General features: G+C 46.4%; 1 protein-coding gene across 6 annotated transcripts in view; it reads right to left on the bottom strand.

The window, feature by feature from the left end:
• UXS1 (UDP-glucuronate decarboxylase 1) overlaps positions 1–2,019 on the bottom strand; it is a 120,325-nt gene extending 118,306 nt beyond the window's left edge. For 4 of the 6 annotated variants that reach the window (XR_004178353.1, XM_009184885.4, XM_021925153.2 and 1 more), the window contains exon 1: positions 1,716–2,019. Coding sequence is in view for 4 of the 6 variants with exons in the window: in XM_009184885.4 (XP_009183149.1) it covers positions 1,716–1,809 (94 nt within the window). In the remaining 2 variants the exon portion in view is untranslated. Of the gene's footprint in view, positions 1–1,693 lie in introns of all 6 variants that reach the window. The other 2 variants (XM_003909083.4, XM_031655395.1) reach the window with 2 other exon arrangements.
• Positions 2,020–13,487: the final 11,468 nt, after the last annotated feature.

The raw sequence follows: 13,487 nt of genomic DNA, 5'->3' as shown, positions 1-13,487 counted from the left end.
CTGTAGTCCCAGCTACTCGGGAGGCTGAGGCAGGAGAACTGTGTGAACCCGGGAGGTGGAGCTTGCAGTGAGCCGGGATCACCCCACTGCACTCCAGCCTGGGCAACAGAGCGAGACTCCGTCTCAAAAAAAAAAAAAAAAAAAAAAATCCATGACTCCATAACTCTCCTAGTTTATTAATTCTAAACCCTTGCGGCAACTTTAGAATACCCCCAAAATAAAATGGAAACTGCTGTCGGAAGACCTGGGTTCTAGCTCCTGCTCCTAGACCCTTCTGGGTTCAAATGTTGGCCTTCCTTCTCTTGCTATCTGTGTGATCATCTGTAAATTTCCTAATCTCTCTTGGCCTTAACTTCCTCACCTCTAAAACAGGAATCATTATAGCACCGATTTCCCAGGGTTGCTGAATGATTCAGACAATGGCACTAAGAATCAAGACTCACATACACAGTTAAGCACTCAACAAATGAAGGTAGTATTATTGCCATAATAAATAGTTATTCAACTTTAAATGGTCTTTCCTCTTGGGTCTCAGCTTTCTTACTCAAGATTGACCACACACACTTCAGACTAGTTCTTCCTCCCTTGCAAAACTACTCACATCTAACACCCATCCGAGGCCTGAAACCTGCCCTAGCAACCCGGAGTCCTGCTGGGGTTTTCCAGCTCCACCTCCTGAACAGCTGGGCTCTAGCAGACAGGCTGGATTTACTCATACTTGCCTTCTTAGAGCTCAACTGAAGTCACTTCAGACAAGTGATTCCCCACTAACCTCGGGAATTAGATCTTGATAACTCAACAGGTTAGCAGGTGATTTCATTTCAGTGTGTCTCGGTGGCTAGCATTCAAACGCAGCTCACACTGGGAGCTATTTCCAGTCCAATTTCGGTACTTGGTGACGTATTAACAACAGCAATTAAAACATATGCCCAACGAATAGATCTTAAAAAGGACGATTTCTGACTTCCCTAATAAGCAGAGGGCCCACCACCTGCCTGCGAAGTGCCCCTCCTGCCCCGTCTCCAGGCAGCACACTGTGAGTGATGACAGAAACTAGACCCGCGCACGGCGAAGCTGCAGGCACGCCCCGCCCGGCCACCGAACTGCCTGCCCGCTGGGCCCGGCCGCCGAGCCCCGGGGGAAAACCTAGAATGGGGGTGCCCGTGCGCCCCGACACCTGGCCACGGCAGCGGCCCGGGGGGCCGCCCACACTTGGCTCCCCAAGAGTTAAACGCTGAGTAATTTTCCTGAGGAGCAAACAGTCGGAGCGGGGGCTCTGCCAACGGCCACAGTATTTTTATCCGACTTAACCAACACCGCGGCGCGACCGCGGGTGTCCCCAAGGGTATCCCCACGCGGCACGCTCCGGAGTCGCCGGCCGGGATTCTCGCCGGCTCCCAGCGCGACGTGGACGACAGCGCCGCCGCCGAGTTCCCCGGACAGGAGGCAGGGACCGGGGGCCGCCCGAGGACGGCTAAGGGCCCCTCCGTCCGGGGTCCGCGCCCGGGCCTAAGCTGTCGGGGGTGTGCGCCCAAGTTGGCCCGCTTTGCTGCAAGAGTGGAAAGGGGTGGGAGCAGAAAGCGCCGGTCCCGCCCGGGGCGGGGAGCAACGCGGGGCTGCAGGGCCGCCTCGGGGCTCCGCACCACCGCCGCCCGGCCCACCGCGGAGCCGGGGAATGAATGGGGCTCCCCACCTAGCCGCGGGCGCGCACTCACAGGCGACGTAGGCCAGCAAGGCGATGCCCAGCAGCAGCTTCATCCTCCTGCGGTTGACGGCAGACACGAGGCGCAGCAGCGCCTTGCTCACCATCCCCGGGAGCCGCGCGGGTCCAGGGCCCTGCCGCGCGGGGGCCCGCCTGCTGCACAATGCGCGGCGGCGGCGGCGGCGGCGGCAGCGGCCCCGAGAGCCCCGCCCCCTGCCGCCGCGAGACCCCGCCCCCGCGCGCCGGGCTTCCTGCCGGCGGGATCAGCGCGCACGCGCGCCTCCACCCCCTTCCTCCGGCTCCGCCCCCTTCCTCCGGCTTCTCTCCCCGCAGGCGCAGTTGCCGCCTTTCTTGTCCTGGTTTTCGAAGAATGTGGCCTGGAGGGCTGGTGGGCGGTGCGGTGCGGCGCGGCGCGGCGCGGCGCGGCGCATGCGCGTTCCGGTCTGTTTTCTCCGAGCTGTAGCGCGCGGGCGCCAGCCGGGAAGTGCTGCTAGGTTTGTTTCGCTGAGGTGCGTCCCCAACCCAAGGGCACGACCGCGGTGGCCAGTTTCCGAGCCCCGCCCGGCTGGGGGCACGCGGTGGGCGTCCCGGTGTTGCCGTGAAACGAAACTTATTTGCTAAACTTGGCCGAGCTTTTGAAGTTGTTGAATGCCTGCCTCAGAAAGTTGCCTCGTTCTCTGGGCTGTTTAGTCGGGTTTTTTTAGTTAGAATATCGGCAGCGAAAATGATAAATCTCCTAAACCTTGCCGAAATAAAAACTGGCTGCGCCTTTTTTTTCCTTGGCTATATCAACTGGGGTGCTTTTCTTTTAAAAATAGTTTTTTATTGTTATTTTAAAAAGCAGTGCTAAGTATATTAATTTAGGGTAGACGAAGAAAAGATGAAATTGCGCTGTCTCTGCCTAGAGATAAACCATGAACACGTTGTCATGTGTGTTTCATTCAGTCTTTTTGTTGATCTGTTTTATAAGTGCTGTACTGATTGCATAGGAGGTACCTGTGTTTAGAAAGCATTTATTGAATGATTACAAGCAAGGAGATGTATCAGAAGATCCACAATCAGAATCTTGTTTTTGGATCTGCTGAGAGCTGGTCCCATGGAGGAAAAAAAGACAAGTACACACAGATGTGTGTGATGCTACATCAAGGGAGATCCCAGATTTGGGATCTGCAGGCTTCAAGAGCTCATCTTCAGCTATACGGAGCAACTGGAGTCAGCAGCAGCTCTAGTTCTTGGAACCTCAGGCCATTTTGCTCAACTCAATAGAACACTCTCCTTTAGATTTATTAGAAACCTCCAAGAAAAAGAAATATGGCAGCTGGTACTAAAGCAGCAGCTTTATGTTACATCTTTCAAACTATATAGTGCAAATGCCATGATTCTGATAAAATCTCCATCCTACCACGCCCCTAAACGTATTGAGAATCCCTGACTAGGAGGAAACAGGCTGAGCGGTTTGCTGAGGCTGATCGCCCCTGCTGTGCACGCTGTCCATAGATGGAATGGACTTCTTTCGAGAAGCCCAGCTCCCTGACTCTGACTGTCCAAGGAGGCTGCCAAGTGACAAAACACCTGGCATGGGAGACTGAGCCCTGGGTTTCCAGAGGGGCCAGGCCCCCAGAGCACACCGGTTTGGAACAAATCGATTTTGTCTGTAAGTCTGCATTTCCTCGTGGCTGACTTTTTGGGTTTGCCTTAGATCTATGGTTTTTGAAAAGAGAAGTAATTAGAGCAAGTGGAGCTCTAGGCCTTTCCCATTCCATGACTCCGTGGTTTTTAGATTAAAGATGAGGAGCAGAAATGGAAGAAAAGAACAGTTCATTAGCACTTGACCTATGGGCAAAATCAGACTGAAGCTTCTAGGCAGATTTCAAGCATTTTAGGTTTTAGGTAAGGTTTAGTTGATAGGTATCCTATTAGATGAAAAAGGTAAGAAATTATGGGGTATTTGCCATTTCTGTACTAAACTCCTTAAGCCCAGCATTCCCTGTTAGCATTTTTTTCTGCTGCTGGACGCTAGTGCCAACTTCTGCCCCGTGGGATTAAGTATATTGAAATACCATTAGCAGCTGCAGTTGAAATAGCTGCTGCTGTCATTATTGCCACCCAGAAGGCGGTTGGTGTTCCAGGACGCTGGTGTCCAGCTCAGCCGCAGCCAGAATTAAAGAGTAAGCAATAGTAAGTGTGCACCCAGTGGAGGTAAGAAGGCCTGAGGGAGGGGGATGCTGGAGAGGCCCCGTAAGCTCTGGGGATCTTGGGCGTAAGTAGCACCATTTCCCTGTGCTGCTTGCCTCCCTTGTCTCTTCCCAACCCATCCCCACTTCCCCAGTGGGTTCTGGGCTCATCCCTCCCTGCCCCCTCCCCTCGCTGTCAACCCTCTCATATTTCCAGTGGATAGGTTAACAACAATATTTTTGAGCGATTGCATAGTTTTGAACAATTACAAGTTACAAGGTAGTGTTTTTGATACTTAGGGTAATTAAAAAATGAATTGTAATATGGCTTCTCTTCTAGAGTGTACAAAGCCTGAGGAGTGGAGAAAATTAACATTTATTAAACCTCTACAATGTGCCAGGGACTGTTATGCAATGCACTTGCATTGTTATCTCATTGATATGGTTTGGCTGTATGTCCCCACCCAAATCTCATCTCAAATTGTAATCCCCACATGTCAAGGGAAGGACCTAGTGAGAGGTGATTGGATCATGGAGGTGATTTTCCCTATGCTGTTCTTGTGATAGGGAGTTCTCATGAGAGCTGATGGCTTTTTTTTTTTTTTTTGAGATGGAATCTCACTCTGTTGCCCAGGCTGGAGGGCAATATCACAATCTCAGCTCACTGCAACCTCCGCCTCCTGGGTTCAAGTGATTCTCCTGCCTCAGTCTCCCGAGTAACTGGGATTACAGGCACCCGCCACCATGCCCAGCTAATTTTTGTATTTTTAGTAGAGATGGAGTTTCACCATGTTGGTCAGGCTGGTCTTGAACTCCTGACCTCAGGTGATCCACCCACCTTGGCCTCCCAAAGTGCTGGGATTACAGGCGTGAGCCACCACACCCTGCCGGTTTTAAAAGTGTTTGGAAGTTTCCCCTTCACGGCATTTCTCTCCTCTCCCCTCTGCCAAGTGAAGAAGGTCCTTGTTTCCTCTTCACCTTCTGCCACGATTGTAAGTTTCCTAAGGCCTCCGCAGCCATGCGGAACTGTGAGTTCATTAAACCTCTTTGGTTTATTAGTTAGCTAGGCTCCATCAGTGCTTTATAGCAGTGTGAAAACTACTAATACACTCGTTTAATTCTTGTAACACCCCTGTGGGGCAGGGTTGCCATTGTTGCTGCTCTTTGAAAAAACAACTTTTTAAAATTAATTTTTAAATCAACAAAAATTGTATATATTTATGATGTGTGGTATGATGTTTTTAATAAATGTATAGATGGTGGAAGAGCTAAAACTAATTTGCTTCCACCTTTTCGGTATTGTGAATAATGCTGCTGTGAACACAGGTGTACAAATATCTCTTTAAGACCCCACCATAGATTCTTTTGGGTACATACCCAGAAGTGGAATTGCTGGATTATAAGGTAGTTGCATGTTTAATTTTTTCAGGAACCTCTATACTGTCTTCCTTAATGGCTCTACTGATTTACATTGCTGCTGTCATTAATAGATGAGGAAACTGAGGCTCTGAACATTTGATGAGTGTCCCAACACTTGGTAAGTGGCAGGGTTACCAGCTACTTGGCTTGGCAAGTAACAGGGTTACCAGTCACAGAGCTGGGAGTATAGGGCTGGAATTTTAAGCCATGAATTTCCCTATGTGAGGATGCTTTTCTGGAGTTGAGTGCAGACTTGCAAAGAAATGACTGTCACACATAGCAAAATGTGGTGAGAGCTCACTGGGTCGGGGGTCGCATGAATGGCTAAGGAATTTCACAACAGGGAGGTGTGCTTCCAGGTCATGGACTGTGGTTTGCCATGCCAGGACCAACTGACAGGCTCACAAGAGCTGACAGTTAGCAACTGTTCTTCTGGGATTATTTGCACCCTGGAAATATGCAGTTGCTACATACCAGGGATTCTTTTTTTTTTTTCTTCTTTTAACTAGCATACTTCTGCTTGCAGATGAGAACAGTGAGAGAGAGAAAGCTTTGCAGAGCAGGACCTACGTGGGCTGAATTTGAAAAGATGTAATATAGGATTTGGACTCATACATCTTGGGCAGGGGCATCCCTCAGGAAATAGCAAAGGCAAAGATGCTGGGGAGGGAAAGGTTTCCATAGGAAATAGTGGGGATCTCTGGTGGGAGGAGCAGAGAACAGGAAGCGATGGTATATTGGCCAGGCGCAGTAATCGCAGCACTTTGGGAGGCTGAGGCAGGTGGATCATCTGAGGTCAGGAGTTTGAGACCAGCCTGACCAACATGGTGAAACCCCATCTCTACTGAAAATTCAAAAATTAGCTGGGCATGGTGGAGGGCACCTGTAATCCCAGCTACTCAGGAGACTGAGGTAGGAGAATCACTTGAATCCAGGAGGCAGAGGTTGCAGTGAGCTGAGATCGCACCACTGCACTCCAGCGTCGTTGATAGAGTGAGACTCCATCGTGAAAAGAAGAAAAAAAAAGAAGAGGAAGTGAAGGTATAAGTAATGTTCCAAAGAAAGGCCATGAGGATTAGGAGAAACAAGACATCAATCACACCCTCATCAAGGGTTACTTTCTTTCCTGGCTACTCAGTAGCAGTGTCAGCCTCCAGCTTCATCTTTGCACTCTGCTCTGAACACTGCTGGGCCTAGTGTGTGCTCACTGCATCTTCCAGGCTTCCCATTATGCCCTGCCAAGAGAGGGCCCTGGAGGAAGATCAATGGGCAGAGGAGAGATGTTTCTGTGTCAGCTCTTCTAGCGTGGCCATGGCTAGTGGCTGCTGGCACTTGCTGCAGTGAGGGCAGGGTGATTCTGGACTCAGCAGCCCCAGGGAGGCTACATCTTTTCAGAAGTTGACCCCTGTCATCAAGGCCCCTCTTCTCAGCTGATCTGGAGCTGACAGCTTCTGATCTCTGGGCATCGCTTCTTTCATTTTTCCTTCTTCAGAATCTCTCTTCTGCCTTTGGTGCTTCTTAACCCTGCCAACATCTTTGGAATCAAACCCCTGTATTAAATTTCTTCTGTTTGAAATACTTACAATAGTTTTCCTGACTAGATCTCAATTGATCCTCCTCTGATGAAGGTGAGAAAGACGGCTTGGTCTCAGACCTCCTCCTGAGGTGCCTGCCATGACGCTGCTCCTCCCCGCCATGACAGCTGTGCCATGGCCACAGAAGTTTTCCTGTTGGTAATGACCACCCTGCCTGTATTGGAGTCCCTTTCTGGAACATATGTCTCCCTTTCCTAGGGTCTCAGGAGAAGGATAGATGCAAGCCTTGTTGCCCTGTTGCTTTACTTGCCACCATACCATCATCCCAGGATGGATGAGCACACTAGATCTTACTGGTTTAAGCAGACAGATGGGTTTAATATCACAGCATCATAAATAACTTGAAATTGCTTATCTAACATTTCAATTTTTGAGTCTTTTTTAAAAATATACTTTATTTTTTAGAACAGCTTTAGATTATGGAAAAATTGAGAAGATGGTGCAGAGAGTTCCCACATACCCCATACCTTTTTTCCCCTATTATTAATATCTTGCATCTGTATTGGGATTTTTATCACAAGGGTTCACACTATCAACATGATTTGTGACTGCTGATGTGGACCTTGATCAGGTCAAGGTCAACGGAGGTAGTATTTATCAAGTTTCTCCACTGGAAAGTTACTCTTTTATTTTTTAACCCCTTTCCATACTCTTTGGAAGGAAGTCACTCTATGCAGCCCACACTCAGGGAGTGGGGCATCATGCTTTCCTTCCTTGAGGGTAGAGAATCTGCATAAATTCTTTGGAATTCTACTGCACAGGAGTTTGTCTCTTCTCTCCTTTTGTTAATTTATTCAATCATTTATTTGTATCTGTATAGACTCATGGATATTTATTTTATGCTTGGAGTTATAATACAGTACTACTTTACTAATTTTATCATTCAAATTCTGCCAGTGTCTGTTATAGGGAGCTCTTTTTGTTGGCTTCTGTGCCCCCTTGACATACTCCCATCATTGTGGAGTGTCTAGGTTTTTGTTTTTGTCTTAGCATTTTCTTACTTCCTGGCACTCCCAAGAAACTCCAGACTCATCTTGTATATTTCCTGCCCCAGTCCTAGAATCAGCCATTTCTCCAAGAATCCCTGTTTTCTTTCATTGGAGAACAGTATTGGAAACCAAGATTTGGGTACTAGGTGTGCTAGTGCTACTGGAGTGTTGTTGCTTCTAGGTGTTCTTAGCTCATAGAGCAAAGAAATGTGTGTATGTGCCCTAACCTTTGTATATACACATAGCAATAAATGTTTCTACAGGTAACACTCTGTATCTATAAAGAGGAGTTCCTACTGAGGTCTCCAACTCTAATACATTGCCACATGGATCATTTTAGGATCATCTACCTAAACCTGGCTCCCACCATCTGCCATCCATTTACTAAATTATTCGATTCCAGTACACATGTATAGCAGTGTCACTTGTTTCTTTGACCACTTTACCACTGGGATGGCATCTGTGCAGATTTCTATCCTTTCCCTTCATACACACGCACGTGCGCGCACACATACACACACACACACACACACACACACACACACACACACCCCTTTCCTCTCCTCTGCTCTCCCTACAACCTTGCATCCCACCCCAACTCTGGAACTCCTGTTCATTCCTGTGCTGTGCAGTTTGTCTTCCCTCATTTTGTCCATACCCATGAAGGACTTACCTTCCTCATCTATACCTGTTAACAGAAGTGTTTTCTAAGAAAATCCAGTTCCCTCCCTAAGATGTACCAAAGACCCTTAAAATATCTTCTTAAACCTGACCAGGACAAGAGTCTGGCCTTTTGTCTACAGACAGTGGGATGTGACTGTCTGTCTCAAGCAGTAGCTCCCATCATCCAGGCGGGTTTTCCAGCAGCATAGGCTGGAGTGGGAGCGGTCTCAGGAGAAGCTCGTGCATAGAAGACTGCTGCAAAAATTCAGGTGGTCAGGAGCGAGAAAAGCTAGTAGTCGTGGTGGAAAGGGCATAGAAATAACTTTGAGAGTTATTTTGGAAGTTGAATGACAGATATTCTGGTTGATTATATAGATCAACAGGGAGAAAGAGTAATCAAATGAGACTCTCATGTCATATGCTGGGTGACAGGTCCTCCTGAGGTATTAGTGAAGACTGAAGGTATTTTTTTTCCTCCCAGGTGTTTGTATTTTAGTGATTCTCCTGGACTAGAATTCAAAGTTGACAAATAGGTTTTATATGCATGCCCACTCCAGTAGAAATGTGGGTTGCCTGAAGCTCTGGATTAGGAAGGGCATCCAGACACAACAGGAAAGTGCTGTGATATTGGTAATGCCTGTGTGGTTGAGATAGGTGGGACAGACACTGGGGGGAACCTATGACTCATGGTTTTCATGGTTATATCGGCAAGTTCCCTCCAGTTCAATAATTTCATCATGAATCTTACGTACTAAAGCTGCTAATGGAGGAGATAGTTTTGAACAAAAGCCTCCATATTATATCATGTAGGCAATTCCTTCCTTGTCTAGTCTAAAGCTGGTCTTGTATTCTAGACTAAAATAACCAATGAGCTGGTGAGAGCCCCGTAATCATGAGTTCCTAAAAACTGACCTAGGGCTTTGCTCAAACCACTATATGATAAGGCAATAGTGAATTAATCAGCTAATTGTGAATTAGGTATCAGCCACTACTAAGTCATACTTTTCAGACCTTATAATGTCTTAAGGTATACAACCATGGGATCTTGAAAGGCAGAGCTGCTGCTAGGCCATGATATTTTGATAGGGAGCAGGAAAAGTCTCCCTTTCCTCAATGCACCTTCTTTACTTCTTTCTGGAAATTGTTATGATATAGATCTGTATATATACACATGTATATATGTGTGTGCATATATTTTATATATGTGTGTGTGTATATATATATATTTCTGTGATATTGTGCCTTCGGTCAGTGCACAACCTGCACAACTATACATGACATATGTAGTCAGCAGTGAAGGTAGGATGTAGTGATGCAATGAGAAGGTAGGAGAAAAGATAGAAACGGCTTCTGTATATGCATCTGGGGCTATGGAGTTACAGCAGTTAGATTTAGGGTTTCTGGTGCACAACCAATTCTAACTTAACCAATGCTAACTTAAAATTCTAACAAGCAGCCAGTACATGAGAAAAACTGACATGAAATAGTCCTCTTCTTCATGTCCCCACCTCCACTTCACTGTCTGGTCCTACAGTCAAGGACAGCATCAGGAAAGGTGGAATGTGCCCAAATTGAGTCAAAAAGCAGAGGAGGTAATCAACCATGAAAGCACCCTGAGACTGTAAAGTAATAAAACTCATAAAATAGATGTGAAGACAATTCCACTGACATTATAAGAAGGGGATCATTCTGAAGGACAACATTCATTTAGACATATGTGCAAAAGTCAGTTCCTTTACTATCATACTTCATATGCAGCCTTATAATTGCTTTTAAATTAACAATATAAGGGAAAAGCAGAGCTCTTGTGATGGTAGCAGATTTCCATCATAAGGTAATGTGCAGGTGTCAAGGCTGAGATGGGAAAATTTTTATATGTTAATAGGACAAAACTAAAGCATTTTAGCAGAATAAAACATACAGTGGGGAGGGAGAAAGGACAGAAGATGCAGTTTAAGTGGATGTCAATTTGTTCATTTTAAAGTCAGATAAGCCTAGTTTAACATACAAGTTCAAGGAGACAAGAAACACTGATAAAATAGCAGGTCAAAAAGCCAAAGGCCTTTTTCCCTTCACAAGCCAGAAGAAGCTAGTCCCCAATGCTGAATTTGCTAGAGGGAAATTTGCTCTGGGGAAAAAAAAAAAGAATTTCAAAAGAGATATCCCTCGGTGAATTTCTAAATAAAATAAAGTAACATTACTCAAGTATCCTTCAATAGTTGAATGGATAAACAAAATGTAGTATAAACATACAATGAAATATTATTTGGCCTTAAACTTCCGGCACATAGTACAATTGGATGAGCCTTGAAGACATTATACTAAGTGAAATAAGCCAGTCACCAAAGGGCAAATATTGTGTGAGTCTACTTATATGAGGTACCTGGAGTTGTCAAATTCAGAGCAACAGAAAGTAGAATGGTGGCTGTCAGGGGGTGGGGAGAGGGGGAAATAGAGAGCTGTTGTTTAATGGGCATGACGTTTCAATTTGGGAAAAGGACAGGTCACAGATCCTGTTGTAACTTGCATTTCTTTTTCCTGGGTACATCCTCAGTCTGGGCAAAATAAACCTCTAATCAATGAAGATCTGTCTCAGGCACTTTTTGGTTTACAGTAAAAATCGGGAGACGTGGGAGCTGATGTTTGGGGTATGGAGTAGAACCTGGGCATGGGGTAGGTAGGGACTGTGCGTACAGACTGAAAAGACAAGGCTGTGATAACAAGGAAAAGCCTCTCCTGGCTGGTCAGACAGGAGACGTATCCCGGTAGAACCTGGCTGTGGTGTCCACCTCTCTCAAGACAAACACATGGAGAAATTTGAGATAGAGATGGGCAGAGCTTGGTTTAAATTCTAGCTCTGTCACTTTGTAGCATGTGACTTGGTCACATTCATAAAGCTTTTAGAACTTACTTCACATCACTTGTTATATGGACAGCTTACCCATACGTAACACAAATATTGTGAGGATTAAATAAGCAAATGCAAGGAAGTGATTCACAGAGTCTCAGCTGATGCTATGGGAATTCTTTTCTCTTTTGGGGACCTCACTCAAGGAGTTGTCTTCCCACCCTGTTCATGACTCATTATCACTATCCGTCCATGCAATACATCCAATTATTCACATTGTTCTAGAAAGTAGTCTACTATTGACAAATGCTTTCAAGTACATAAATTATGAAATGCTGAGATGTTCCTGCCAATGCCAATTACTAAGGCAGATCTCCAGCTACCATTTCACTCAGATTTCCAAAGGAGTCAAATGTCCCTCAAAACTAAGCTCCTTCCTCCTGTATTCTATGAGCTCCACTGCCGTAGGGTGACTGTGAGACACAGCAGTAGCTTTAGAAAGGGCTCACTCCCGCTTCTTTTTGGTGAAAGGGGTTTTGTTGCTAAACTAACATAGTGAGCCACTGAACCCTCCAACAGGGGATGAGGCTTTGAACTGTTATGTCCACTGTTTAACAGATTCTAAAGGTGCTTGGCTGCATATTCAGGCCCTGGGGCATGGAGCTAGGATTGAGTCTCTGGTGCTGCCTGAACCCACATGTAGAGGAGTCAAGATGATTGAGGGCAAGTGCATTGGAGGGTGGGGGCAGGGGGCAGCGTGGGGGGTGGGGGACAGGGCAGGGTGGAGAGGAAGGGGGTAGGGCAGGACAGGACAGGGAGAGTGAGGGCCGGGCACAGCAGGGAGGTTGTCGCTCTGCAGGGCTGGGTGAGTGTTAGGGAAAGAATGCTAATGCACCTAACCAAGAAGTGTTAAGTCACAAAGTTTTGTTCTTGGTTGTGCAAACAAGAATCACCATGTGGCATGAGTCAGGTCCTCCTAGGATTTGCCATCAGGGAGGGAATTACATGATATCCCTGAATACCAGGTCTAAGCAAAGCATAAAACACTATAATTGTCCTCTTATTTTTCTATAAAGTGAGGATTTTCGTATGTTCCTTATGAGCTGCCCCAGCCAAAACTTTCTTCCTTTTTACCTGGGAAAAAAGGTAACCCAGATCACCCTGCAGGCGTATGTGAGTTGGACCTGGTGGCACTCACTCCCAGATGAAGGCTTGGAGATCCATAACGGGGTGAATAAGACCAAGGTCTCATGGCTTCTTCATCCTTCTTCAGCTTTGTCTGCTTAGTTTTCAGACTATCCTGAGGGAGAATGTGAAGGAAGACAGGTGGTGGCTGAGTTCCTGACAAGGAACACACGGGTGCGTGGGGACTTGCTCTTTCTCCTGAGTTGATTACCTTTTGCCAGCAGATGAGCACATTTCTCCTCTCGGCCCGGATCTTCTATTAGTAGGTATGTCCGAGAAGTATTCATGAAAGTTCTGTTTCTCCAGAACCCTGGAATGCTCATGGCAGGTCAGGAACTGATCATGACATCATGTCCTTCCCAACATGTGCACCAATTTTTTCATTCTCCATTGAGGATATCCTTTCAGGGAACATAAGTGAAGGGCTATCCTTTTCTCATCCATCCAATGCCGTGTTGGGGAAATGACTCACTCAATCAACCATGTCAGAGGCTGCAGGGGCCTTAGGTGTGTGGTGACCACAGGTGACAGGGATGTGTGACGGCGGGTGCTGAAGGTCAGGTATAGAGGCAGGTGATTCATCAGGTGCTGAGTCCGTCAGGCCAGGCGGCTTCCACATACGCTGCTTTGTCTGTATCCTCATCTGTTTTCTTTCACAGCACTTACAACTGCCTCAACATTGTTTGTTTACTTAAATCTAGTTTATCAACCCCTAGAACATGTCTTCCTGACCACAGCTTTTTGTCTTTATTACTACTCCATCTCCAACATTGAGAACAGTGCCGGGAACTCAATGACTATTTTTTTGAATAAATAAATGGATTAAATTTTTACTAAGTGACAATACTGTTTTAAGCACTAAGCTAGGGTTTGAGGCCACAGTAATAAAAATAATAGCCATTTTTCTTTTCC

The sequence above is a fragment of the Papio anubis genome, chromosome 14 (assembly GCF_008728515.1).
Source record: "Papio anubis isolate 15944 chromosome 14, Panubis1.0, whole genome shotgun sequence".
NCBI lineage: Eukaryota > Metazoa > Chordata > Mammalia > Primates > Cercopithecidae > Papio > Papio anubis.
The sequence above is the reverse complement of the archived record's forward strand: the minus strand, read 5'-3'. Positions and strand labels throughout refer to the sequence as shown.